Below are 25,148 nucleotides of genomic sequence, written 5' to 3'. Positions count from 1 at the left end.
TAGGCCCTATGGGGGTAGTCTATCCATACTCCAGTCGGGCGGTTAGACCATTAAGAACATCCATGCTGGGCAAGAACAGTGGTCCATCTTTCCATAGTGACCAGTGCCAGAAGCTTCAGAGGGAGTGAACAGAACAGGGCAATTATTGAGTGGTCCAGTCCCAGCTTCTAGCAGTTTAGGGGCACCCAGATTGTTGCATTCCTAACCATCTTGGCTAATAGCAATTGATGGACCTATCCTCCATGAACTTATCTAATTCCTTTTTAACCCAGTTCTACTTTTGGCCTTCACAACATCCCCTGGCAATGAGTTCCACAGGTTAACTGTGTTGTGTGAAGAAGTATTTTCTTATGTTGTTTTAAATCTGCCGCCTATGAATTTCATTGGGTGATCTCTGGTTCTTGTGTTATGTGACGGGGTAAATAACAGTTCCTTATTCACTTTCTCCACACCATTCATGATTTTATAGACCTCTGTCATATCCCCCTTAGTTGTCTCTTTTCTAAATTGAACAGTCCCAATCTTTTTAATTTCTCCTCATACAGAAGCTGTTCTATATCCTCTAATCATTTTTGTTGCCTTTCTCTGTATATTTTTCAATTCCAATATATCTTTTTTGAGATGGGGTGACCAGAATTGTATGCAGTATTCAACATGCCATTATATTTTCTGTCTTCTTATCAATTTCTTTCATAATGTTTCCTAACATTCCGTTAGCTTTTTTGACAGCTGCTGCACATATGAGCAGATGTTTAGAAAACTAACCACGATGACTCTAAGATCCCTTTCTTGAGTGGTAATGGCTAATTTACACCCCATAGTTTCCTATGTATATCTGGGATTATGTTTTCCAATGTGCATTACTTTGCATTTATGAAAATTGAATTTCATCTGCCATTTTGTTGCCCGGTTCCCCAGTTTTGTGAGATCCCTTTGTAACTCTTTGCAGTCTGCTTTGGACTTAACTATCGTGAGTAATTTTGTATCTTCTGCAAAGATGCTACCTCACTATTTACTCCTTTTTCCAGATCATTTATGAATATTTTGAACAGCACTGGTCCCAGTGCAGATCCTTGGGGGATCCTGATCTTTGTCTTTCCATTGTGAAAACTGACGATTTATTCCTGCCCTTTGTTTCCTGTCTTTTAACTGGTTACTGATACATAACAGGACTTTCCTTCTGATCTCCTGACTGCCTACTTTGCTTAAGAACATTTAGTGAGGGACCTTGTCAAAGTACACCCTATACACTGCATCACCCTTGTCCATATGCTTGTTGACCCCCTTCAAAAAATTCTAATAGATTGATGAGGCATGATTTCCCTTTACAAAAGCAATGTGGTCTCTTCCCCCAACATATTGTGTTCTTCTATGTGTCTGATAATTCTGTTTTTTGCTATAGTTTCAACCAGTTTGCCTGGCACTGAAGTTAGGCTTACAAGTGTGTAATTGCCAGTGTTTAGAGCCTTTTTTAAAAATTGGTATTATATTGGCTATGTTCCAGTCATCTGGTGCAGAGATCAATTTAACTGATAGATTATATACTACAGTTAATAGTTCTGTAATTTCATATTTGAGTTCCTTCAGGACTCTTGGGTGAATACCATCTGTTCCTTGTGACTTATTACTATTTAATTTGTCAGTTTGTTCCAAAACCACAACTACTGACGCCTCAATCTGGGACAGTTCCTCAGATTTGCCATCTAAAAAGAATGGCTCAGGTGTGGGAATCCCCCTCACATCCTCTGGCGTGAAGACCGATGAAAAGAATCCATTTAGCTTCTCTGCAATGGCTTTATGTCTTCATTGAGTGCTCCTTTAGCACCCTAATCATCCAGTGGCCCCACTGATTGTTTGTTAGGCTTCCAGCTTCTGATGTATTTACAAAAAAATTTTGCCATTAGTTTTTGTGTCTGTTGCTAGTTTCTCTTCAGATGCTTTTTTGGCCTGTCTAATTATGGTTTTACACTTGACCTGCCAGAGTTTGTGCTTCTTTCTGTTTTCCTCAGTAGATCTGACTTTAACATTTTAAAAGATGTCTTTTTGTTTCTATGTCAAGGTTCCTCCCCCACTCTGAACTCTAGGGTACAGATGTGGGGACCTGCATGAAAACCTCCTAAGCTTACTTTTACCAGCTTAGGTTAAAACTTCCCCAAGGTACAAATTAATTTTATCCTTTGTCCTTGGAATATCCACTGCCACCACCAAACTCTAACTGGGTTTACTGGGAAACGTAGTTTGGACACGTCTTTCCCCCCAAAATCCTCCCAACCCTTGCACCCCACTTCCTGGGAAAGGTTTGGTAAAAATCCTCACCAATTTGCATAGGTGACCACAGACCCAAACCCTTGGATCTGAGAACAATGAAAAAGCATTCAGTTTTCTTACAAGAAGACTTTTAATAGAAATAGAAGTAGATAGAAGTAAAGGAATCACCTCTGTAAAATCAGGATGGTAGATACCTTACAGGGTAATTAGATTAAAAACATAGAGAATCCCTCTAGGCAAAACTTTAAATTACAAAAAAGACACACAGACAGAAATAGTCATTCTATTCAGCACAGTTCTTTTCTCAGCCATTTAAAGAAATCATAATCTAACACATACCTAGCTAGATTACTTACTAAAAGTTCTAAGACTCCATTCCTGTTCTATCCCCGGCAAAAGCAGCATATAGACAGACACAGACCCTTTGTTTCTCTCCCTCCTCCCAGCTTTTGAAAGTATCTTGTCTCCTCATTGGTCATTTTGGTCAGGTGCCAGCAAGGTTACCTTTAGCTTCTTAACCCTTTACAGGTGAGAGGATTTTTCCTTTGGCAAGGAGGGATTTTAAAGGGGTTTACCCTTCCCTTTATATTTATGACATTCTAACAGCCTTTTTTTTTACTGTGTTGTTTAGCCATCGTGGCATTTTTTTGGTCCTCTTACTTTTTTTTAATTGGAGGTATATGTTTAGCTTGAGCCTCTATTATTGTGGTTTTTTAAAATTTCCATGCTGTTTGCAGGCATTTCACTCTTGTGACTGCTCATTTTAATTTTCATTTAACTAGCTTCCTCATTTTTTGTGTAGTTCCCCTTTTTGAAGGTAAATGCTACTGTGGAGGGATTTTTTTGGTATTTTCCCTCTCTCCTAGGAGGTTAAATTTAATTACATTATGGTCACTTTTACCAAGCGGTTCAGCTATATTCACCTCTTGGACCAGATCCTGTATGCCACTTAGGACTAAATCAAGAATTGCTGCCCCCCTGGTGGGTTCCAGGACTAGCTGCTCCAAGAATCAGTCATTAATGGTGTCTAAAATGTTTTCTCTCCCATTATTATTGGGCTTTCTGTTTTTGTAGCCTCTCTAATCTCCCTGAATATTTTCACACTCCCTATCACCGTCCTGGTCAGGTGATTAGAAGTACATTCCTATTTCTATATTCTTCTTCTTCAAGCATGGAATTTCTATTCATAGAGATTCTTTGGTACATTTTTTTTTTTAAAATTCAAGATTTTTACTATATTTAATTCTCTGCTTTCTTTCACATATAGTGCCGCTCCCTCACCCTCATAACCCACTCTGTCATTCCTGTATATTTTGTACCCTGATATTACTGTGTCTCATTGGTTATCATCGTTCCACCTAGTTTTTGCAATGGATATTATATCACCATCCTCATTTAATACCAGACACTCAAGTTCACCCATCCTAGTACTTAGACTTCTAGCATTTGTATACACACACTAATAATATTTAGTTGTCTGCCTTCATGTGATGTAATTGAATGGGACTCTTTTTCATTTGATTGTTTCTCTTCAGTTACTATCTGTACTTTATCAATTTCTATCCTCTCCTCTATACAGTGTCCCCTTCAATAAATCTTCCCCAGAGGGCTTTCTCTGTCCAAATCATGTGCTCCTCTGCACTTGTTGGCTTAAAAACGCCTCTGACCTTTTTAATTTCACATGCCAGCAGTCCGGTTCTATTTTAATTTAGGTAGAGCCCGTCCTTCCTGTATAGGCTCCTCCTTTCCCAAAAGGTTACCCAAGTAGTTCACAGAGAGACAAAATAATTGATTTTCTTATTCAAGGGAAAATTATATATGCTCACTGAATTTTCATATCTATTATTCCATATTAAGAGTTGAATTAGACATTTAGGCCAAGATTTTTCAAAAGCAGACTGCTAACTTAAAACTAAGCCCCTTTTAAATGTACTAGGGGAAAATATCCTACAAAATGGGTCACTGTAAGCATAACTGATTGATTAAATAGTGTCAATTACTTGTTTTTCTTTAAATATTTTTCACTTTTGTTTCGGCACTTTCCTCTTTGACTATAATTTCTTCACTCTGACTTCTTCACTCTGACTTCTTCTCCTGCCCTGTTTTGTCTCAAGTCTAACCTGATCTTTCCCTTAAATAGCAACATCTGCTTTTACATTCTCACTCTGTAGAGCGTATGGAAGACAGCAGGTCAGGACAGTGCTCTTATCTCTGAATAGGTTGGGGAAAGGAGATCAGTAGAATGATATATGCATAAGACATCCCTAAAACCTGTTTAAAAGTGTTGGGTGGGGGGTGGGAGGCTGTGTCAAGAAGGAAGCAAGAGCAGAAAATAGGAAGAATGGCATTTGAAAGTGTCCTAAGATCAGTAGTAAGCAAAATTGTTTGGAAGTGTATGTGCACTCTTTCAAACCCCATGTTCAGATTGCCACTTTGGGGGGAAGTATTCAGGATCCAGGATAGAACAAATTCCACTTTAAGACTTACTTGTGACTTTCTCCGGTGAGAAGTGTTGACTAAGTCTGCTCTTATGGCACTGCCTTGGTATTTTTAGTTGAAGTAAAGATAATAAGTTGAATTTGGTTTCTGTAGCCAAGTGTGAATTTGACTATACTTTGTACCATTGTACAAGCCCTGGCTTCTCTCTTCCCCACATATCGTAATACACAGTATTTCTGCAAATTAGGTCATTGTGACAATTGTATGTTTACGTGCTGTATTGCCAGGGGCAGTGTTGAAGGTATTCATGCAAACCATGTCCTGCTTCAATATTTTGCATTTCATGGTTAGGGAAACCATGTATCCCTGAAAATGGGAATGGCCCTGTTTTCAAAGCCTCATCCAGTGTCTCTGGCCAAAGATGGGGAGAAGGAGGAGTGGGCAACCCCTGCCCACAGCTGCAAAAACCCTGGTGTGCCTATCTCTTTGAGCTCCACCAGAACGATCTTTGGTGTGCCTGCCATGATTAGCATTCAAGCTTTTCAGGACAGATCCTCAGCTAGTGCAAATCACTGTAATGCCATTGACTTCAATGGAGCTATGCTCATTTATACCAGCTGGGTATCTGGATGTCTGGCATACCATACAGTGATTGGGCAGGGTATATTTTAAAATATTTATTTATAACATTTGAAGTGATGTTAAAAGTAAACACACAAACATGGGATTATTCTTGCCTATCATCAATATCAATTTGCACTTGAAAGGTGCTCAGATAAGTGATGGGCAGGTATAAAAACCTATGTAGACATCAATGTCATCATGCTAAGGAATACAAAAGCAAATATTTTACAGTGTAACTCAGTAATTAGTCTGTTGTAATAATCCGTTTCAGAGGCAAAATAGCAAGGAATAGTGAGTTCCTTGACTAGAAGATATACTATATGTTGAATGAATTAAAATTGATGACTAGGAAAAGATACTGAGAGATTGTTAAAGCCCAAAAAAGTTGAAAATTGATACCAATGGTAGCAAAAGTATATAACCAAGAGAGTACAAAATCAATAAATGTCCCCATACAAAGGCTAAATTGCCAATATAGTCTCTTAGGAGAGAATTATTAGTGAAAGAAGAAACTCCATAATGCTGAAAACTGAAAATTTAGGCAAATAGGAATTTTTTTTCCCCAGATCTTCATCTGAAATCCACATTTGGCTCCTGCTGGGTGCCCATTAATTTTTTCTTTGCATCAGTGTAGCTTGTTAATATATAGATGTTTGAACTATGGACCCATTAGTTAGCCAGGAAGGAGACTGAAGCTTCAGTAATAATATTAACAAACTTCAACTTTTAACAGGTCTGATTTATGCTGTTTCATTACCATGTGACACGCAAGGTCAGGGAACATATGAATTTTGTGCCCAGATGAAAGACCTATTTTTTTGCTACATGCTTAAGATAGAATTTTATCTTTATCAATAGAAGAGATCAAAAGAAACAATTAAAACTCAACATCTCTCTTCATTTAAACTGCTGATACCACCACGGGTTTATGGAGAATGTGCTTTCACTTTTTCCACAGCCAGAAGGTGTCTCAAACTTAAAAAACAATATTGTTCCTTTAATTCCAATTGTTCCATCACTGAACTTCACTCCAGACAGTCTCCCACATTGGAATATAGCTAAGGAAAAGGATGTGTGAGATACACAATGAGCAAGTCTCAGGAACTCACTTTTGTAAACCTCTGCCTCTAATATCTTCTGCGCCAGACTTGAAAAATCTTTTGCTGTGCCATGTCTATTTGGTTTGCAGGATCTTTGGGATCTGTCACTTCATGGCAGTTCACAGAAAACTAGAACACCTATACCATTAAATGACTCTAGAAATGATGAATGACAAATCCAATCTGCCGTTTGTTTTCTAAAGACCAAGAATGTTAAGTGTTTTACTCTTTACTCCTTGATTTTTCAAGGAATTTCCCTTTTACCATGCAAAAATAGCTTTTTCTCAGCAACCATGGCAGAAGGAGTTTAGAATGATCAGTGTCGTTCCTCAGAGACACACAACTGGAATTTGCACTCTGAAGTCACTTCTACAGAAGAAAATCTATAGTGAATTATTTATTAAACATAGCATTGTGCTTGATACAAGAAGTAAAAGAACAGACAGCCTATGCAAGAGAGACATAGTACAGACAAGATGCACTGGGAGGCCCCAGGAATTGACTAGTTTTTCCCCCTTAATATTATTGTTGTCTAAACTTCCAGTTCTGAGGTGCAAGAAAAGTCACCAAGTCTTAATAAATTAGCCACTCCTTCATTGCTACCTTTGCTGGCTTCTGAAAGGAATTCTCTTTGGCAAGGGTGTTAGCTAATCCCCTCCCATGTGGTGAAAGAAATAATAATGTATTTATTTATTCATTTTATATATTTATTTGACTTTTGTGTGGCACTTCTGGCACCTCTCGATGTTTCCAAAGCAAACCATTAGAAATACTAAATGCATTAATGCAGTATTTCAAGTAATTTAGTGGAGTCTTTCACAAAAATCCCATCGAATTCCCCCCAGCCATAGCCATAGCACAAGACCCATCTAAATCAGCTCTTAATCACCAAATTTCCATCATGCCATCTATAGGTGCATAATCTCCCTAATTGCTTACAAAGAAAGGTATGCTCTGCAATGCATCCAGAAGGTTAACATATCCAGACTTGGGAAGCACAACCCTTCTTCTTACTTCCTCCAAAGCACTAACTTTATAATGGTCTTACCTAGATGAACCCTCGCCCAGCTCACTCCTAGTGCTTTTGGAAAGGTACTAAATTATTTGTTCCACTTTCCAGTCAGGCCTGATGTGATGGAAATAGAGCTATCATTAGCAGCTGGTTCATATTTCCTCACCAAGTTTTGTAAAGGTCTCATATCCTCTCTGAATGGGAGGGAGTGATAAAACCCACTCCAGTAGTAACACTATATGAGAGAGCTGTTGGAGTGGACAAGCAATTGCCCCAAAATGGACAGGAGTAAACCAGAGCCACTTGTCGCTTCATGGGAATGGATGGAGTTGCTAACAAGCATCCCAACAAATCTTCGTAGTCAACTGTATCAAAGATAGCTGCCAGATCTAATCAAATCAGCTCCCATAAATTAGCCTTCTCCATTGCGAGAAGAAAATGAGCAGCCACTGTTACCAATGTGGTTTCCATTCCAAACTCAGCTCAATGACCTGAGTGGTGAGACTCCAGGGAATCTGAGGATACCAGAAATTGCCAGAATTGATCTGCCCCAATCTGATCAGTGACCTTTCCCAAAAAAGGAAGATCAGGTTGATAGCTTGCAATTCCAACACAGTTCTCAATACACCACAACAATCTTTCAAACTATCTCATTATGGGTGGGGAGTATGGGTGGTTCCTTATACTACTTGCAGGTTAGGGGACTTTGTAGTAAATCATGCAATCAGAATCAGTCTGGAAAAAGCCAGCTCCAAACAAGGTAGGTGAGTTGTGCCTTGCTGTCTTAGGGAGCATCCTGTGGTTTCTCTCTGGTTTTGGGTTCTTGTGCACTATTGTTCTGAATGGTAAGATATAAAGTAGTGTTATGTTGCAACCTTCCAGCAACTTATGTTTTTATCTAATTTATCAACTTATGGCATCATCTAATTTCTCATTGTGTATGCTATGAACATAACTGTCAGCATCAGGCAATGATTGCCTCTTGTGTCGTAAGTTGCAGGGTCATCTTTAAACAATGGTGACCTGTGAAGGTGAAGCCAGCCAAGAGTGTATTTTGGGGCTGTTGTATCAATGGAGTGGATACAGGTTGTCATGTATTTCCACCAAACTCTGCAAAGAGTCGTCTTTTGGCTGAATAGTATTCTTCCAGTGAGCCATCTGGAAACTCAGGTTCAATAAGTTCCTGAGGGTTGAAAACCACAACGCAAGTCTTATGTCCCTGCAGGAAAGGAGCAATGCAATCCCTGGTTGCCAGAGGTGGTGATCAGTCTATGGGAGTAATTTCTACTTCCTACATCTCCAGTCCCATACTCAATACTAGATCCATAATGTGATGTGTGTTAAACCAGAATCACCTCAGGCAGTCCCAGGTTTGTCATGGCAGCCATGAAATCCTGTGCTGATCCAGAAGGGAGATGGAGCAGCTGCCAATTGAATAGCTCTCCATTGGAAGCCCCTCTGGTCACCCACTTCCCCCACCATCAAAGGCAAGTCCGAAGGCATACATTGGTCTAGGAGCTTCCCTGGCTTTTGTGCTTTCTTCAGCCTGTTTCTCATTCTGGCAGCATTGATACCTAGTATAGTAGAGCAACACAACAAAAAGGTACAGTGCAAGGAAATGTTCTCTATCAACAAGATAAAAGAATCCTGAAGAGGCTGATACATGAAGGGACTGCTGGAGAAAAGAAAATGGTCTTAGTGAGTCGTCAAAGACACTAGTCAACATAGCCACTGTCTTGGTCTTCACAAAGTAATGAGTTATTTACCCCACAGTAAATTATAAAAATATCTTGATTTGATAGTGTAACCTTATTGGGAAAGGAAAGGGAAGAACTCTAAAACCATCATAAAATTTTAAAGGAGGTTTTCTAAATGCCAAGAAAGCTGGTTTGGAATTTTGAGCTACTTGTTGGAATTCAGTTACAGAGAAGCCTGCAGGTGGAATCAGTTGTGCTTTCATCAGCAGGAATTGTGCAGCCCCTGAATGGGCTTCCAGGTAAAAGTAAGGGGAGCAAGGACAGTGTGGACCAGAAAAAAGAGAAGAAAAGACTCTAAATTTGAATTTTTTTCCAACTCCAAAAACCTATATTGCTAGATAGTGGATTTAGTGTGTATGGGGAATTAGTGTTAGGTCAATTTTCTGTGTGGTACTCAATGTGAATTCCATCAGTGACTGAGTTTGGTTCCGAAAGAGATGAGGAATGCCTTGAATTTTCTGGTAGCATAGAGTGGTATTGCACTGAACGCTTCTAGGAAATGTACCAAATGGGAATATTTGTGCAAAAAAGGTACAGTTGAAATACAGTCGCACAGTTGGTGCTGTGACTCAGTTCACTAGCACTTGACACTAGCAAATGAACCCTTTGCCACAAGCAGGGGCGGCTCTACCTATTTTGCTGCCCCAAGCAGTCGCCGCCGAATTGCCGCCACCGCAACAGCAGCCGAGCTGCCGCCAAATTGCTGCCCCGGGACATGGACTGCTGCCCCATTCTCATTGCCACCCCAAGCAGCTGCTTGGAAAGCTGGTGCCTGGAGCCAGCCCTGGCCATAAGCCTGCGCTTTATCCAGTTTACAGGAGTCAGTGAGCAGCTGCACAGCATGCCATTCCTGGAGTTTTCACATGCCATCTATGTCTTTTGTGGCAAGTTGGAAGAACAGTTTATTCTACAAGTCCTCAATAGCGCCTTAATGAAAGAATTACACAACTCTACTGATTAGTGAACAGGCTGAGCAAATCTTATTGATGCCGGCAGCTGCTTCAGCCCCCCTATTCCCAGCCTTGATCTCTAGCATGTGAGTACTGTCTCCCTTGGATGTAGCTACAGAGCTAATGGGAAAAGGCTTGATTCACTGTTTTTGTTTGACAAGAGTGGCTTATAGGAGCTCCAGTAACTAGAGTAAATACAAATATGTAGATTTTGTAATAAGTGCATGGGTAACTTTAAATTCTTAATTTGCCAACCTCTTGGCAAACCTCATAAGTATTAGTTTAGATACCTTTAAAATGTGAGCAACAAGTATATGTATGTTTGCTAATAGACATGCAAATATCCAATTCCTGTAACATTTTCATATCTGTCTTAGGGATGGGCGAACCAGTTTAGAAAACTAACAGTAGATGTCCACTTTTCTCTGATTCCTGACGAGCCATATACCAAGACCAACTTTAACAATTGTTTTTCTGTAACTCTGGCAAACTCTACCAGGCTGGCTGCTGCCTATAAATTTCATGGATGCTAAGACATCCTCGGCTAGTCCAGGAGCACATATAATTAGAACGTCAGCCACAATCTAGGAGAGCACTAAATCTGAGACTTCTCCCTTTGTACATTCCCTTGATGGAACATCACCAACAGTAGAGTGTTTTCTGGGGAGGATACAGGGAATTTGGGAATCGTATAGTCTGTTGGGTAGAGGAATTTGGAGAGGGTAGGACTTCCAGAATGGGAAGGATATGCCTGGAGCTGGAAGAAGGTGGTAGAAGAATGCGAAGCACCATAAAGGACAAAGTAAGAGAAGAGAGACACTCTTCCTCCTCCCTCACCCCCAATACGAGTTGATTAATATTTCAGAAGTCATCCAATGAAACTTCTGAAATTGTTTAGTTTCACCATTATCAGTCACTACTGAGGTGCAAGCCCCTATTTAAAATGTTTAAGGGTAAGGTGTAATAAATGCCAAGATTTCTATGGATACTAATGACCACATTCTGTCCTGAGTTACCCATGTGTAGTACCCATGGACTTCAGTGGGAGTTTCATGTGTGTCTGAGGGCAAAATTTAGCTTTACATGCTTAGAAATGTCAAGTTTGTATCCTGTTTCCTGTGTTTTAAAATGCATGCCATCTTGGATTGACTACACATCAGCCCTGACTGGAAGAACTAGACTCTTCAGTCAGTCCTGGTTACTCTATGTTAAGTTTAGTCATATTTACTGTATCTAGCCTGACAGATAATTGGGCACAGTGAATAGGTATTGAACTACATAACAAGCTGCAGAAAATTCACATATGTTGTCTACAATAACATTAATATAAACATTGCGGGGAAATCATTCTGGAGTCACTCTGTTGACCACAGTTGAGTTAAAACTGTTCTTTTCAGTTCAGCAGTTGAACACAAACACACACAATAACATCCTACATACAGTTAGTGAAGCTGTATCTCTTACAGGCTGAGAAGGGAAGAGATTTTTTTTTTCTTTTTTAAATACTTGGAAGGTGCTTAGATACCACAATAATGGGGTTGTATAAATCCCTTGATGGATAATTACACCAGGTATTAGTTTTCAATCCATGATTTTTTTTTCCTTCTTTCTTTTTGGAAACTTGTCTTGTTGGTTGGGGCTTGGTGCATAAATGGGGTTTTGTGAGCATTTTTGGTTGAGACACTGTCTATGCTTGGAAAGAGGATGAGGCTGCTGATAATATTACTTATCTTAGTATTATCTGTATTTGGGAGAAAATGGGAAGAATGATTAGAGATTTTATTTCATTCTGCCAGCAGTGATCAGGACATCAGTTTGACTACAATTTGTCAGACTGCTTGTATGCATGTTTTACATCTGTGTCTCCACGGCCATAGACAGTCTGGAGCAAAGTTTATTCACACAACCCTATGAAAAAGTAGAAAGTAATAAGTGAAGAAAGCTGGCCCATAGTTACTATTTATGTTTCCAACTCCAAACTTCCAACTTCTTGATCAACCAAAGCTCCGTTTTGAGTGGTATGAAATTGCTAATATTTCTCCAGCCAAAGCTATACCTGGTATTATTGGGGAAAGCAAAAAGATAGCCTGGTATCCATATAAAATATGAGTCCGAGGAAAAAGTACTGACAAACTGAAAGGGGTCAATGCTCTCTCCCTCCCTCTTGTAACTATTACAAGGAAAAGAGCTGTTGTAAAGATAGGAACTAAGGAGGCTGCAGCAGATGCTATTCAAGGAGGCAGTGAGCTTTATAGTATCTGTTCCCTGTGTTCATTTAATTCCAAGTAAAACAAATCTCTCACTCAGTTGTGAAGAAGGCTAAAGAATCTGATAGAGACTCAGACAGGGAAGGACAGAGGAAGAAAAATTAGTAATGGTGCTAATGTTGAGCTGCTGCAGAAGATTAGTGGAATTCTCTATTAAAGACCTGTGGGCAATGCCCCCCCGCATCCCAAAAAAACCTGCCCCACTGACAAATGGCACATCAATGCTCATATGCCAGATATTCACAGTTGTATTTGTGCCACTACTGGTCCATCTGCAATATGTGCCACAGGCCAGTTGTTGTTACATTTCAGTTATATACTGGAAGAATATATGACAGTCAACAGCATAGAAACACTTTGAGAGAGACGAGGTAGGTGAGGTAATATCTTTTAGTGGACCAACTTCTGTTGGTGAGAGAGACTTGGTTTTGAGCTCCAGAGAGCTCTTCTTCAGAATCATTTTGTGATTCTCACTGCTCAGTTTTGTTGGGAGAGAGGCTTCAGGGTCAAAACATCAGGTTTAAATCACCTAGGTGTCCTGGAACCGCAGGTTTAGTTCCTCTCAAGGTTGATTTGCCTTTCATCTTTCCAAAGTAGATGAGGTGACTAACATGCAATTTATTGTGTTTGACCCTCAAAAGAGGCTTTCTCCACTCCCTGTGGATATTTATAGATCTCATGGCACCTTCTGTAAGAGTAAAGGGTTTGTCTGAATGTCCTTAGCTAACATTTCCCAATACTCCAGTTTCACTATTTTTTGTTTTTCTGTGTTAGTAGTTTTGTTTGCTTGCCCTGCATTCCAGCATCATGCTATATGTTTATGGATTGTAAAGCACTTTGCGATAAAAGGCACTTTTATCAATGAACAACCGGAGCCATCCCTTGGGTATGGCGAATTGGGACGACAGCTCCGGGCTTTGCGCTTTTGGGGGCCTAGCAGGCCGGTGCAATTGGCCAGCGTGGTCGGTCCAGGAAGTGATGGGTCAGTTTTGGAAGAGACGGATTCGTCACTTCGACCCCAAGCCCTGCACCACCCTAGGGATGGCCCTGTGTACAACAGTATAATCTTCTGCTCCCTGTGTGTCTGAATGCTGCTGTTACTTTCAGAACATTCCCATAGGGCAAAGGAGAAGGGAATATACAGGAGGGATAAAAGATGAAGAATGAGAATCACAAGAGTTTTAGTTAAGCAATAGACTTATTACACTCAAGGAAAAACAAACAATGGAAACAATATTAAAAGTAGTTTACAAAGTGAGTATGTGGGTCCATGTCATAAATCTTGCTTTTCAGCATACTCAGATTGGAGCAAATAACAGAACCACAAAGTCCTTCCTGCTAGTTAATGTAATTTAGAAATGTTAACGTAATAAAGTCATAGGGAATATTTTTATTTTTAATAGAACAAGTTGTCCTTGGAACTTACTTCCGGGAATTTGTTTGATACCATCTCTGTTATTGGTGTTTCCTTGTTCACAGTTTTAATGGCCATATGAACCTAGTTTCTGATATGTTAATCTGCTGTATTGCAAAGGGAGAAATATAATGACTTTGAGGTGTAAGATGAAATCCTGGTTCCATTGAAGGCATTGGAAGCTTTGCTATTGCCTTCAGTGGGACCAGCATTTTACCCCTAAATTCTAGCCGTACCTCTTTCAACCATTCGAAACAAAAACATCTTCTTAAATATCTTCCTTCTTGACATTTGAATCCTTCCATTCCTGGAGAATTGCTTTTTCAGTCTTTCCTCGAAGTCATTGCTTAGTTTTAGTGTCAGAGACACTTCATTATTCTTGACCTTTTTTCCCTTTTTCAATTCTTCAATCGATACCATTTCTGTAATATTGTGTCCTAAATTTTGCCCAGTACTCTAAGATTTGGTCCCTGTAGCTCTCTCTACAGTGGTATAATGTTCTCTTATTAAATGATTTCTATGGCAACATCCCAGTGTTCTGTTTGCTTTCATAGCAACTGCTAGACATTAAGTTCTATTCATTTCTTACCCCAGATCGGTTTCCTGGTTTGCTGTCCTGTAATTTACGACTATTTAGAGCTTTAGTACTCATTACATTGCCCAGTGACCCCTGGCAACACCCCTCCTCCCCCCACTTTCTGGCTTGGTGGTTGTTGCAGCAACTCACGGTGTGTTACATTTCACATGACAAGGTGAATAATAGGTCTCCAGCCCAATCAAAAAGCTAGTCCTGTTTCCAGCTTATGACACTACATATCAAGATAGCACTGGAGTGGCCATGCTGTGTAATGTCATGAAGTAAAAGCTGTTTCACGAAAGGAAAAAAGTAAAACCTGAAGCAGCCCAATCACGAGAGAAGAACAAATACAGATGAAGTAGCATGTTTATTGCCACAAAATTAACCACTGAATAGAGCTAAAGAGAGACGAGATCTATACTGTGTCTAGGTGGTGTTGATGAGAGCGAAAAGTGATTGTCTGTTTTTGATAAAAATGGTTTTGGAACGCATTTCCTCAGTCTACAAAATTTGCCCAAATTAAACTGGTGGGAAACCAGAGAACTTCAGTGAAGCTGTCCCACTATGGCCTTTTGGGATCCTGGCCCTCTTTAAGAAGAGAAGTTGCCCTGTCACCTCTATTTGGAAAATATGCCATGTATGGGGCACATAGTGATTCTAGCACCTGCCAGCCATAGAAAAGCCTTGCTATTATCTTGGATCCCATATTCATATTAATTGTATTGATGCTCAGTAAGTCTAGGCATCTGAGGTGTTCAAATAACATGGTGATGGGTATGACCAAACTGCATAAATAGATACAGTGCAACTTGGTGAGAGTATTTAAGCAAAATATACTGAATCTCTTTGTTTGGAATTGCTCTGTATTTTTTTTCTTTTGTATGAAAAGAAATTCTGTGGGAATACCCATTGTAAGTCACATGCATAAATGTTTGCAAGAGCAGGCCCTTCCACGCCAGTTTGAAAAAGGAACTAAAATAGAGTGTTAACTGTACAGCTTTTCCCATTGTGTTGATTTTGAATGTTTATGAATTACATGTTTTCTTTGTTTAATGCTTCTGTTAGCTCTTGATAAAAATGAATAAGAATGTGTTTCTGCTGTAAGTATCAGAAAATATCATTGTATTTTCTTCTCCACTCCATCCTTTGAGTGAGGTTTTCATTTAAACTGCGCAAGAGGGAGAAAATGGGGAGAAGTGGGAAGGGAAAAGGGAGGCTGGTACATTTCTAGTTTCCTTTTTGATTAACTCACCCCCTCCCTTTCTCTTGCTTTCCCCCTATACTTCCATAAACATTGTGTACGTTTGTCCAATTATCTTGAACGTAGAGGATTAACATTAATTTACACTTATAGGTTCTCACCTTACGATTATCTTGACATTGTTTTTAGACATGTCAAAGTCTGTCTATCTATATTTTGTTCCTATACTTTAGTTATTTTTCACAAAGCAAGGTTGTAACTTCCAAAGCCATCCCAGCATCCTGTCACAGATTCAAAGAGCCAAATGTTTTATTTCTCTCTTGATTAAATGCATTTCCCCAAAAAGTCTTTCTGCCAGTTAACTTCCTCTAACAGGACTCCTGCTGGTCAGTTCTTGTATCTTGCTGTGGCAGCTGTGAGCATATATACAACTGATTGAACGATATACATCTGACTGGAGCATGCCCGCTAATTGGTTTGAGAGATAGATATAGACAATGCTGTCTTATAGCCGCTTGTTCAGATAGACCCAGTGGTAGGGTTAATTCTGCTTGACAGCACATCAGCAGCATCTTGAGAATAATTACCCAACTTAAGTTTTCCCACAGCTGAACTGAGAGCTTCAAAGGCTTCTGAATTTACAACTATTATTAACCTATATCTGAAACATAATGTTCCCACAAGGGCTAGACTATTTCTCCTTCTTATTAAATGTACAGGTTATTAGGTTCATTTGCTATGTGCTAAGCACTTAGAAGACAATACTCCTTGTTAGAGAGTGAAAATCTGTAGTACACAACAAGGAGGATAATTGTGCATCTAGCACACATCATTATCTTTGCTAAGACATCAAAATTCATTCAACTTGTGTTTAAAGAGAACAGAACTATTTTTTTCTATTTGCAGAATGAATAAATTAAAGACACACAAATCCCTCATAAGATGTTGTCCAACTAAATACTGATCGTTGTATACAATACGTATGATATTAATGAAATAGTATCTGGTTCAAAAATAGATTAGAAACGTTCATGAATATATGGAATCCTGTTAATGACTTTTTGAAAATTAAAATGAATTAGAACAATATGTATTTCATAACTACAAGTATGTGCTGTAATTCATAGTTATATAACTTAATCCTGTTTTTATATTTACATCCTGTGTTTGGTTTCCCTTGTGCGTTTTATTTTTCTTTTAAAATTTCTCTTCTTTATATCTGTACATTGTGCAAATCCAATAAAAGTATTAAACATGAAAAGCAGCATTTGGGATTAAAATTGATTTGCATGCGTGAATTATTAAAACACAGAGTTATGCCTACTTCTTAAATACAGTAGTTTTTTCCTCTTGTCAACTAGTTTCCATGATTAAAAGCAGTTCTTATAATGTAAATTCTTTTTGCTTCCCTTTGCAGGTCAGAAACAAAGTTTGACTCCAATTCAGGTATGTTCAGATTTACAATGTCATGCTGAATACACTGTATTCATGTTATACTCATCAGACTAATTTATCAGTTTGGCTTCAATTTTAATGAGACTGAGGCAGGCCAATCTTGAAAAGGATCTGAGTTTTCTCACCACCTAAGAATAGCATTGTTATCACTGATGCCTTTAATTCATTCTCTTCATTGGTTCATATCTTCTTTTACTTTCTTCTTTTTACCTTGAGGTGATCACCAGGAAGCCATTATTTTGCCATAGGTTTTAACTGATCCATCTTTTTTTAAAAAAAAAATCATGATAAAAAGTAAAGCAAGCAGAGGGGGGAGGGAGATCTTGGTAATTATCATTACCTTTAAAAAAAATTTTTTCTTCCTCGTGGACAGAGACATTTCATGAGAATTTGAATTTTGTGCAGCCTGTATGTCAAGAAGCAGGTGATTTGTTGTGAAATTTTCATGACAGATGCATGTACACAATGCATGCCAGACCAGCCTGCAGACTTCTCTATAGTAGGTTTACCAACAGGCAATCTCTCTCAACTTACCTTTTTCGAGAATTTTAATGTGTTACAGGGAAAAAAGCAAAAGTCAGTATAACAGATTCATGTGTATCTAACAAGACAAAACACACAAAGCAGCAAACAGAACTGTTTTCTCTAAATGGGGATGGTGAAAGCAGACTGCCACTTGTTAAGCTACTTCTACCCGGGTTTTTGTTTGTTGAAGTTATAAAATAGTATGCCCTTAAATTGTAAAAGTAATTTCTTATACTGAGAGCAGCTGAAATATCTATTACTTGAAACAGTCACTCCAAAATACACATCTTAGTTAAGAAGGAAAATATTATTTTAAATAGAAAAACAATATTAATATAATTTCAGAGCAGTCTTGTAATTAAGTTAGTTACTCCATGAATTTATTTAATGCAGGGTTTGAAATTATTATACTTATGAAAACTTTACAATGTTAGTGACCTAGAAGTCTCTCAGAAATGACATATTTCCTTTCTTCCCATTTATAGCAGTGATCTCAATTTGAATTGTGAGGTACCTGTACTATTTTCCCTTTTCTTTTTACACTGGACTGTATCTTTGCAGCAGCCAGTATAGGGTGTGAAATCTGAAGAGTGAAGCACTTACAAGACCCAATTCATGATTCGTATTTGAGTGATATTGTTGTGGTTTTAATTAATATTGTTGTGTTTGGGGTTCCTAGTTGCAGATATGGCTCAAGGGAGGTAAATGCTCATTTTGGTGCCCATGGCACCAAATGGAAGGGCAGGGTAGTTTTAAAAATGTTTTCTGAAGTATTTTTTGTAAAACTACTTAAAGATGGCATGGAACATAACTACCAATTGTTGCTCTTCCTTGTTGCCTAATTGGAATGAAAATGCTCGTTAAAGAATTCCCCTTTGCAATGAATATGTTTAAGGTATGAACAAGGATGCTGGCATTCTGTATGGTTTTGTTCTTTCTCTCCTGATGGGCAATATTTACCATGCTTTTTCTTTAGAGTGACTACGCTGGGAATAGAAAGAGGGTAGAGGCATAGAAAGCTTAGTGGAATACTGATGCCATCTCGTAGTCATGCCAGAGAGCTGCTTTGAATATTCGGTCAGTCACCATGCTTGGGAAATCCCCTACTTCTGGTATGAATGTGTCTTTAACATGGACAGATGTGGTAGCACCCACCTTTAACACCATGATGTATGTGCCTTCATCCTGAAATGTGGAAAGTTGGTCTGTTGCCTGTCGATCTGTCTACTTTTGAAGGGCTGCTCCTACGTGGTAATGATGATGGCTTCAACTGTTAAATTAAGGGCTACCTTCAGTTCCTTCGTGGAAGCTTGAGGGAAATATTTGTCTGCTAGTATTTTGACATCCTCTTTTTCTATTTGAAGTCCAACTGCTGTGATTTCTCAGCAAGCAATGGTCTGGAACAAGTTTGCAGGAAGGAAACATTCTTGTTTCTTCATCTCATTTTTCATATCAAAGTCCTTCCTGTTTTGTGGAGAAATGAGGAGGAGATGAGTGGTGGGATATATATAGGGCCTTACCAAATTCACAGTCTATTTTGGTCAATTTCATGGTCATAGGATTTTAAAAATCATAATTTTCATGATTTCAGCTATTGGAATCTGAAATTTCAAAGTGTTGTAATTGTAGGGGTCCTAAAGGAGTTGTGTGGGGGGGGTGGCAAGGTTACTGTAGGGGAGTTGAGGTACTGTTACCCTTTCTTCTGCGCTGCTGCTGGCAGGGCGCTGCCTTCAGAGCTGGGCAGCTGGAGGGCGGTGGCTGCTGGCCGGGAGCCCAGCTCTGAAGGTAAAGAGCCACCACCAGCAGCAGCGCTGAAGTAAGGATGGCCTGGTATCGCCGCCCTTCCTTCTGCGCTGCTTCCTGCAGAGCTGGGCCCTCAGTCAGCAGCCGCCACTGTCCAGCTCTGAAGGCAGCAGCGCAGAAGTAAGGACGGCATGGTATGATATTGCCACCCTTACTTCTGCCCTGCTGCTGGCAGGGTGCTGCCTTCAGAGCTGGGCGCCCAGCCAACAGCTGCTGCTCTCCAGACACCCAGATCTGAGGGCAGCACAGAAATAAGGGTGGCAATACCATGACCCCCCTAAAATAACCTGGTGACCTTCCTGCAAATCCCTTTTGGATCAGGACCCCTAATTTGAGAAACGCTGGTCTCCCCCAGTGAAATCTGTATAGATAGAGTAAAAGAACACAAAAGACCAGATTTCACGGTCTGTGGCATGTTTTTCATGGGCACAAATTTGGTAGGGGCGTAGATACATACTTTTCTTGAATACTTTTTTGTTTGCATCAGGCTAATTTGGTGGCCAAGCTTCCCTTTTTCTGTTTTGTCCTTAGCGTCACAGACCGGGAGTGTATTTTCTTTCCTTGTCAAGCAAATAGAACAGATTGGGGGAGTCCTGACTTGCTCCCTATGCAGTCATCGTTTTGAGATGGATAAGTGTGTCTGGTTGTGTCCTTTGGACTCAACGTGAGGGACAGCTGCCTGGATTGGTAGTTGGAGCCAGAGTAAGGATGCTTATGGCTTACCCTCAGAAAAGATCCCATGCTTCCCAGCTCTGGGCACAGGGCTGACCTTTCAGGAGGAAGCCATCTTTGCTTTCTTTATAGTTAAAAATTTCCCACTGTGGCAGAGGAAGGGGAAAATAAAGTTGTTCAAATTCTGGCATTTAAACAGGCTAGAAAAACTGTAGTGCCACATCAGAAAATTATTTTTTGTGGGGTGGTGTATTGAGGAGAGATGGCCTTGCTGGTGTGTCTTTGAAGGAGGCTGAGGACAGGAGCCCTCAGCCTACAGTGCTTCTGCCCCTGGAGACAGGACATTCTTGTTTGCTGACTGACAACTCCATAATTGCCTCAAAAACCAGTTGGAGAACACTTCAGTCTCTCTGGTCACTCTATTACAGACCTAAAAGTGGCAATACTTCAACAAAAAAACTTCAGAAACAGACTCCAACGAGAGACTGCTGGATTGGAATTAATTTGCAAACTGGATACAATTAACTTAGGCTTGAATAAAGACTGGGAGTGGATGGGTCATTACACAAAGTAAATCTATTTCCCCATGTTTATCTCCCCCTACCCCCTGCTGTTCCTCAGACGTTCTTGTCAACTGCTAGAAATGGCCCACCTTGATTATCACTACAAAAGGTTTCTCTCTCTCCCCCCCTCCTCCCTCCACCGGCTCTCCTGTTGGTAATAGCTCACCTTACCTGATCACTCTCGTTACAGTGTGTATAGTAACACCCATTGTTTCATGTTCTCTGTGTATATAAATCTCCCCACTGTATTTTCCACTGAATGCATCTGATGAAGTGAGCTGTAGCTCACGGAAGCTTATGCTCAAATAAATTTGTGAGTCTCTAAGGTGCCACAAGTACTCCTTTTCTTTTTATAATTGCCTCAGTGCCTTAAAGGGGAAGGAGCCATTCATAAATACTTGACTGCTGGACCTGTTTTGACTGAGAACTAGTACTGATGGTGTTGTAATGACCTATATTTACCCCTTGTAATGTAAACACAATAATGGTCACGTGAGAGTTTGTGGTGAATATCTTTTGAAAGAGATTCTACCTTGTGAAATAGATAAATATACTTGTTTTGATGCCTATGATGTAAGTCAGTATGGGTAGAATTCTTTTGACTGAATAATAAAGAATCCCAGCTGTTGGAACCTGGTACTCTGTTACCCTGTGATTGCAGTAACTTTCATGTGCGTACGTTGTATGTATTTGGTGGGATGGGAAGAATGGAAACTATTCTTGAAGTGCAAAAATCTACTGTAGGGGAAGAAGGGGAAAATTTCCTTCTGTTCCTTTCCTAGCAACATGTGTGAAAATACTGAAAAATAAAGAAGACATGACTATATTTTTTTTCTGAAGCTGGCATAAAGTCTGGAATGTAGCTTTTTAAAAAAAAGTCTAATATGTTCATTGTAAATTCAGACTTTGGAAGCATTGTACAACACTGAAATATTAGGCAAACATTGTCAAAGGAAGATTAATTTGAACTTGAACATTTAATTTAAAAGTGTGCTGTAAAATTTCTGTATTGATGATTAGTATTTATCATGTAAATAGCTATAACATCTGCACAGAACACATAGTTTTCATCCTCGTGACTAAAAAATTTGTCTGAAACTTTTTTGTGTGCTAATTTTGTATCTTTATCAAGGGCAAAATTTTGCCTCCAAGAACATGAAATTAGCTTCATGCCGTAAATGTTCTCATGTGACAAAATGACTGTGGTTTACTTTTATATCATGGTATTATGGATTTAAATAATATTTAAATAATTTTAATACAATAGATTTTTTGCTTTAATATATATAAGAAATACTTTAAAAATGTAGTATTTGTCTTCCTGTTCTCTCAAAATTGCCATTCATAATAGTAACCCATGAAAAACAAAGCTGAGAATATGTCCTTGGCATTTGGTATGGTATCATTTAGATGATTATGATAATTAATTAATAATAAATTGTATAGAGGTCCCATTGTGCTAGGTGATTGTTCCAAAATGCCACCTGAATTTCCAACCAATGTGACCATTCTCTTGTTGTAGATCAATATCATCCTGTTGGCAGTAAATTAGATCTGATTAATGTTGTGTAGACTTGTAGAGGTATATCTGACACAGAAGGATTTTAAATCAAGGGAAATGTCAATCTTATAAATACTAAGTATTATTATTTTATTACTATAACATTCTTAATCTGTAGATCTCAAAGCAGATAGCTAAGTATCATTATCCCCATTTTACTAGTGGGGAACCAGAGTTACAGAGAGGTGGAGTAAGTTGCCAGTGTTACACAGTGTGAGAACCACAGAGTCAGAATAAATCTCAAGTCTCCTTACTCCCTGTTTGTGGCCTTATCTGTTGAACTGTGCTACAGTTTATAAACAGTGTAGCTGACAAGTAGCCACATCACTGTGAAGTCAGATTTGTTCTGATCAAGAGAAAAACGTCACTTTATGTTGGCAGATACTTACAGATGGCCTAGACTGTGTAGAGAGTGGTATGATTATTATGGTAGTGCTCAGATGTCCTGATCATGCCCAGCGACCCATTGCACAGGTGCAGCACAAACATAAAAGTAGTCTCTCCCCCAAGAGCTTACAAATTGTCTAGCGTGCTACACTTAAGGAAATGCCACAATAGAACTGGGAATTTCATTTTTCCTGATCAACTGGCCAATCCATAACCACTTCATTCTGCTTGTGGGGTTTTTACCCACCTGGTTCTCCTTTGTCACTGAGCAGAAAGTAGGCCACCCCCCTGGATAAGAACTCCTGGGTCATTGTGAGACCAGCTGAACTGAGTGGGAGTAAAAGGCAGAAGTGCATTCATGTGTTTGAAGGAGGGGCCAATCCTTTCTTCACTTAGGGCATCAGGCATCATTGCTTTACAATGAGTCTCTTGCATATAAATTGAATTGTGAGTCTGTCATGAACAGGTGATTTAACAGAAAAGAGAGACAGGCATGCATGTCTGGTGGTATATGGGGAGAGTTTTAATGTGCTGTATAGAATGGATTGTAAAATATAAGAATTGTGTACACGGCCCTTTTTCACTCTGTATAATGTGTATATTTCAGGTGATCATTGCACACACTTTGTGGTAATAGTAAAGTACCCAAAAAACAACCTTTAGTTTGATGGTATCACCGAAGAGAACTTCTCTTGTAGAACCTTCAGCTACCGCTTAGTTTTTCCTCTGGTTGTTTTTCTGTCGATTTTTTTCCCCCCCATCAGGAAACCTGCCTCTCCTCCATATGTTCTCCTGGAACTGCAACTCAGAGTTCAAGCGTTGCATTAGCAGGAACTTCCCTAATTTAACTACAGAAGAGGCAGAAGTGCTGGTGCAAAATGCCAGTGAGCACTTTCCTCTTTTGTTCATGTAACCCTTCTGCCATGTGTCATTGGCAGCAACGAGGGCTGGGTTCAAATATTAAAACTAACCAGCACCACCTACTGGAGCCCCCACCCAGAAACCTGAGGAAAATGCTAAAGCTTCTCTGGACACCCTTAGCAGGCAATACGTCCCTGCTTACAAGCATGGCGTTTGTATATAAATCAAGGATTTAAGGGGACACGGCATTAACTTGGGAAAACGCAGCTACAACATATATAAGCACTAATAATAAAGTAAAACACCCACTCTGTGGTATCTCTGGCAGTAGTCTTTTAACTGGGTCCCCAGAGTCTGAGAGTGCATTCAGGCAGGCCTGTCTCGAGCTTCTAGGGGGAGTGCTGCCTGGTCTGCCTTGAATCTCCAACACCTAACACATTTATGGCGATTTCAGCTTTACAGGAGGCCTTCAGTGGAGTTCACTCAGGGCTGCTGCCGCCTTCTGCAGCTTCACCAAAGAGCCACCTCTGTGTCTTGCCACAAACCCATCTCTGTGCCTGTTGACTCTCACTGCGGAGTCACCTCTGTGTCATCTCTTTGCAAAGTCTTCAGTGTGGAATATTGCATGTAGGACCATAGAGCAGAATCCCTGACACAACGTAGGAGCACCTTACCCCTCCTTCTTTCTCTGTTCATTCCCACCACCCTACCAGTTCAGAGTTTGTGAACAGTTCTGTTCATTCTTCAAAGTGTCACTGGAGGATTTCTGGGTAAAAAGTTTATGCAAATGAACTATCTCTGTAGCCATACTCCCCCTTGTTCACCAGGAGGTGGTGGCAGAGAGGGCTTTCCTTATGGAACTTCTGTCTGGTCTGGAGTCCTGAGTAAACAACTTCAGAAACAGCTTTTGGACAGTCTTTCCCCTGTTCACCAACTTCTGAATTTATGTTATGGAAACCACGGTAGGTTTGGACCACAGGGCTTATGTTCAGGGACGGAGCTTTGAAAGAAAACTTTACAAAATTTAGAAGATGCAGTTTGTCACTGCTCAGCGATACTGTTTGTAAGACACAGATTATAGTGATGGTGAAAGTAGTGGGAAATGGGGAAAAAGGAAGGAATTAAAAAAATGTGTATAACTTCATTTGTACTCCAGTAATATAATGTCAAGTAAATATTTTCCTCACTCAGACCAGAGAATGGAATGTGGAAACCTTGTAAAATAAGAGAGGTGCAAATACTGTGCCTCTGAAACAGATATTTGCAGCAGTTGAATACACAAATGCATGCAAGGATGCACACTGTGTTGCATTTGCTTATGCAAGTTAACCTGACTTGATATGATGTTTGTTCCTCTAAAAATGAAAGTGCTTCTCTTGAGCAAGTGCAGCATCTCCAGAGACCGTTTCTCTCCTGTCTCACTCCTTTATTTATTTCTGTTTAGAAATGCAAAATATACAGTGCCTTTGTTTATCTGTCACTCCCTTGACAGTTATTTTGAAAAACAATCCCATTAAAGTCTGCAGCTAACCTACAAGAGTCACCAGCAAAACTCATCCCCCAACTAAAGCATGTCCCAAGCAAAAACTAAACATCAGTCTTCATTGGACCTTCCCTCCCCCAAAAGCCTAAAATTCAAATGTGGACTAAACAATCAAACATTTTATCAATACCTACTAAAAAATTTTAGGAGTGTTTAATAGATTTAGACC

The 25,148-nt window shown here is 39.6% G+C and overlaps 1 protein-coding gene across 11 annotated transcripts in view; it reads left to right on the top strand.

Moving 5' to 3' along the window:
* MSRB3 (methionine sulfoxide reductase B3) overlaps window positions 1-25,148 on the top strand; it is a 144,524-nt gene that overhangs the window by 61,438 nt on the left and 57,938 nt on the right. For all 11 annotated transcript variants that reach the window (XR_014713804.1, XM_084645057.1, XM_084645062.1 and 8 more), the window contains exon 5: window positions 17,027-17,055. Coding sequence is in view for 10 of the 11 variants with exons in the window: in XM_084645057.1 (XP_084501183.1) it covers window positions 17,027-17,055 (29 nt within the window). In the remaining variant the exon portion in view is untranslated. The remainder of the gene's footprint in view (window positions 1-17,026; window positions 17,056-25,148) is intronic.

This window comes from Lepidochelys olivacea (genome assembly GCF_965140295.1).
Source record: "Lepidochelys olivacea isolate rLepOli2 genome assembly, chromosome: 1".
NCBI classification, from domain to species: domain Eukaryota; kingdom Metazoa; phylum Chordata; order Testudines; family Cheloniidae; genus Lepidochelys; species Lepidochelys olivacea.
The sequence above is the reverse complement of the archived record's forward strand: the minus strand, read 5'-3'. Positions and strand labels throughout refer to the sequence as shown.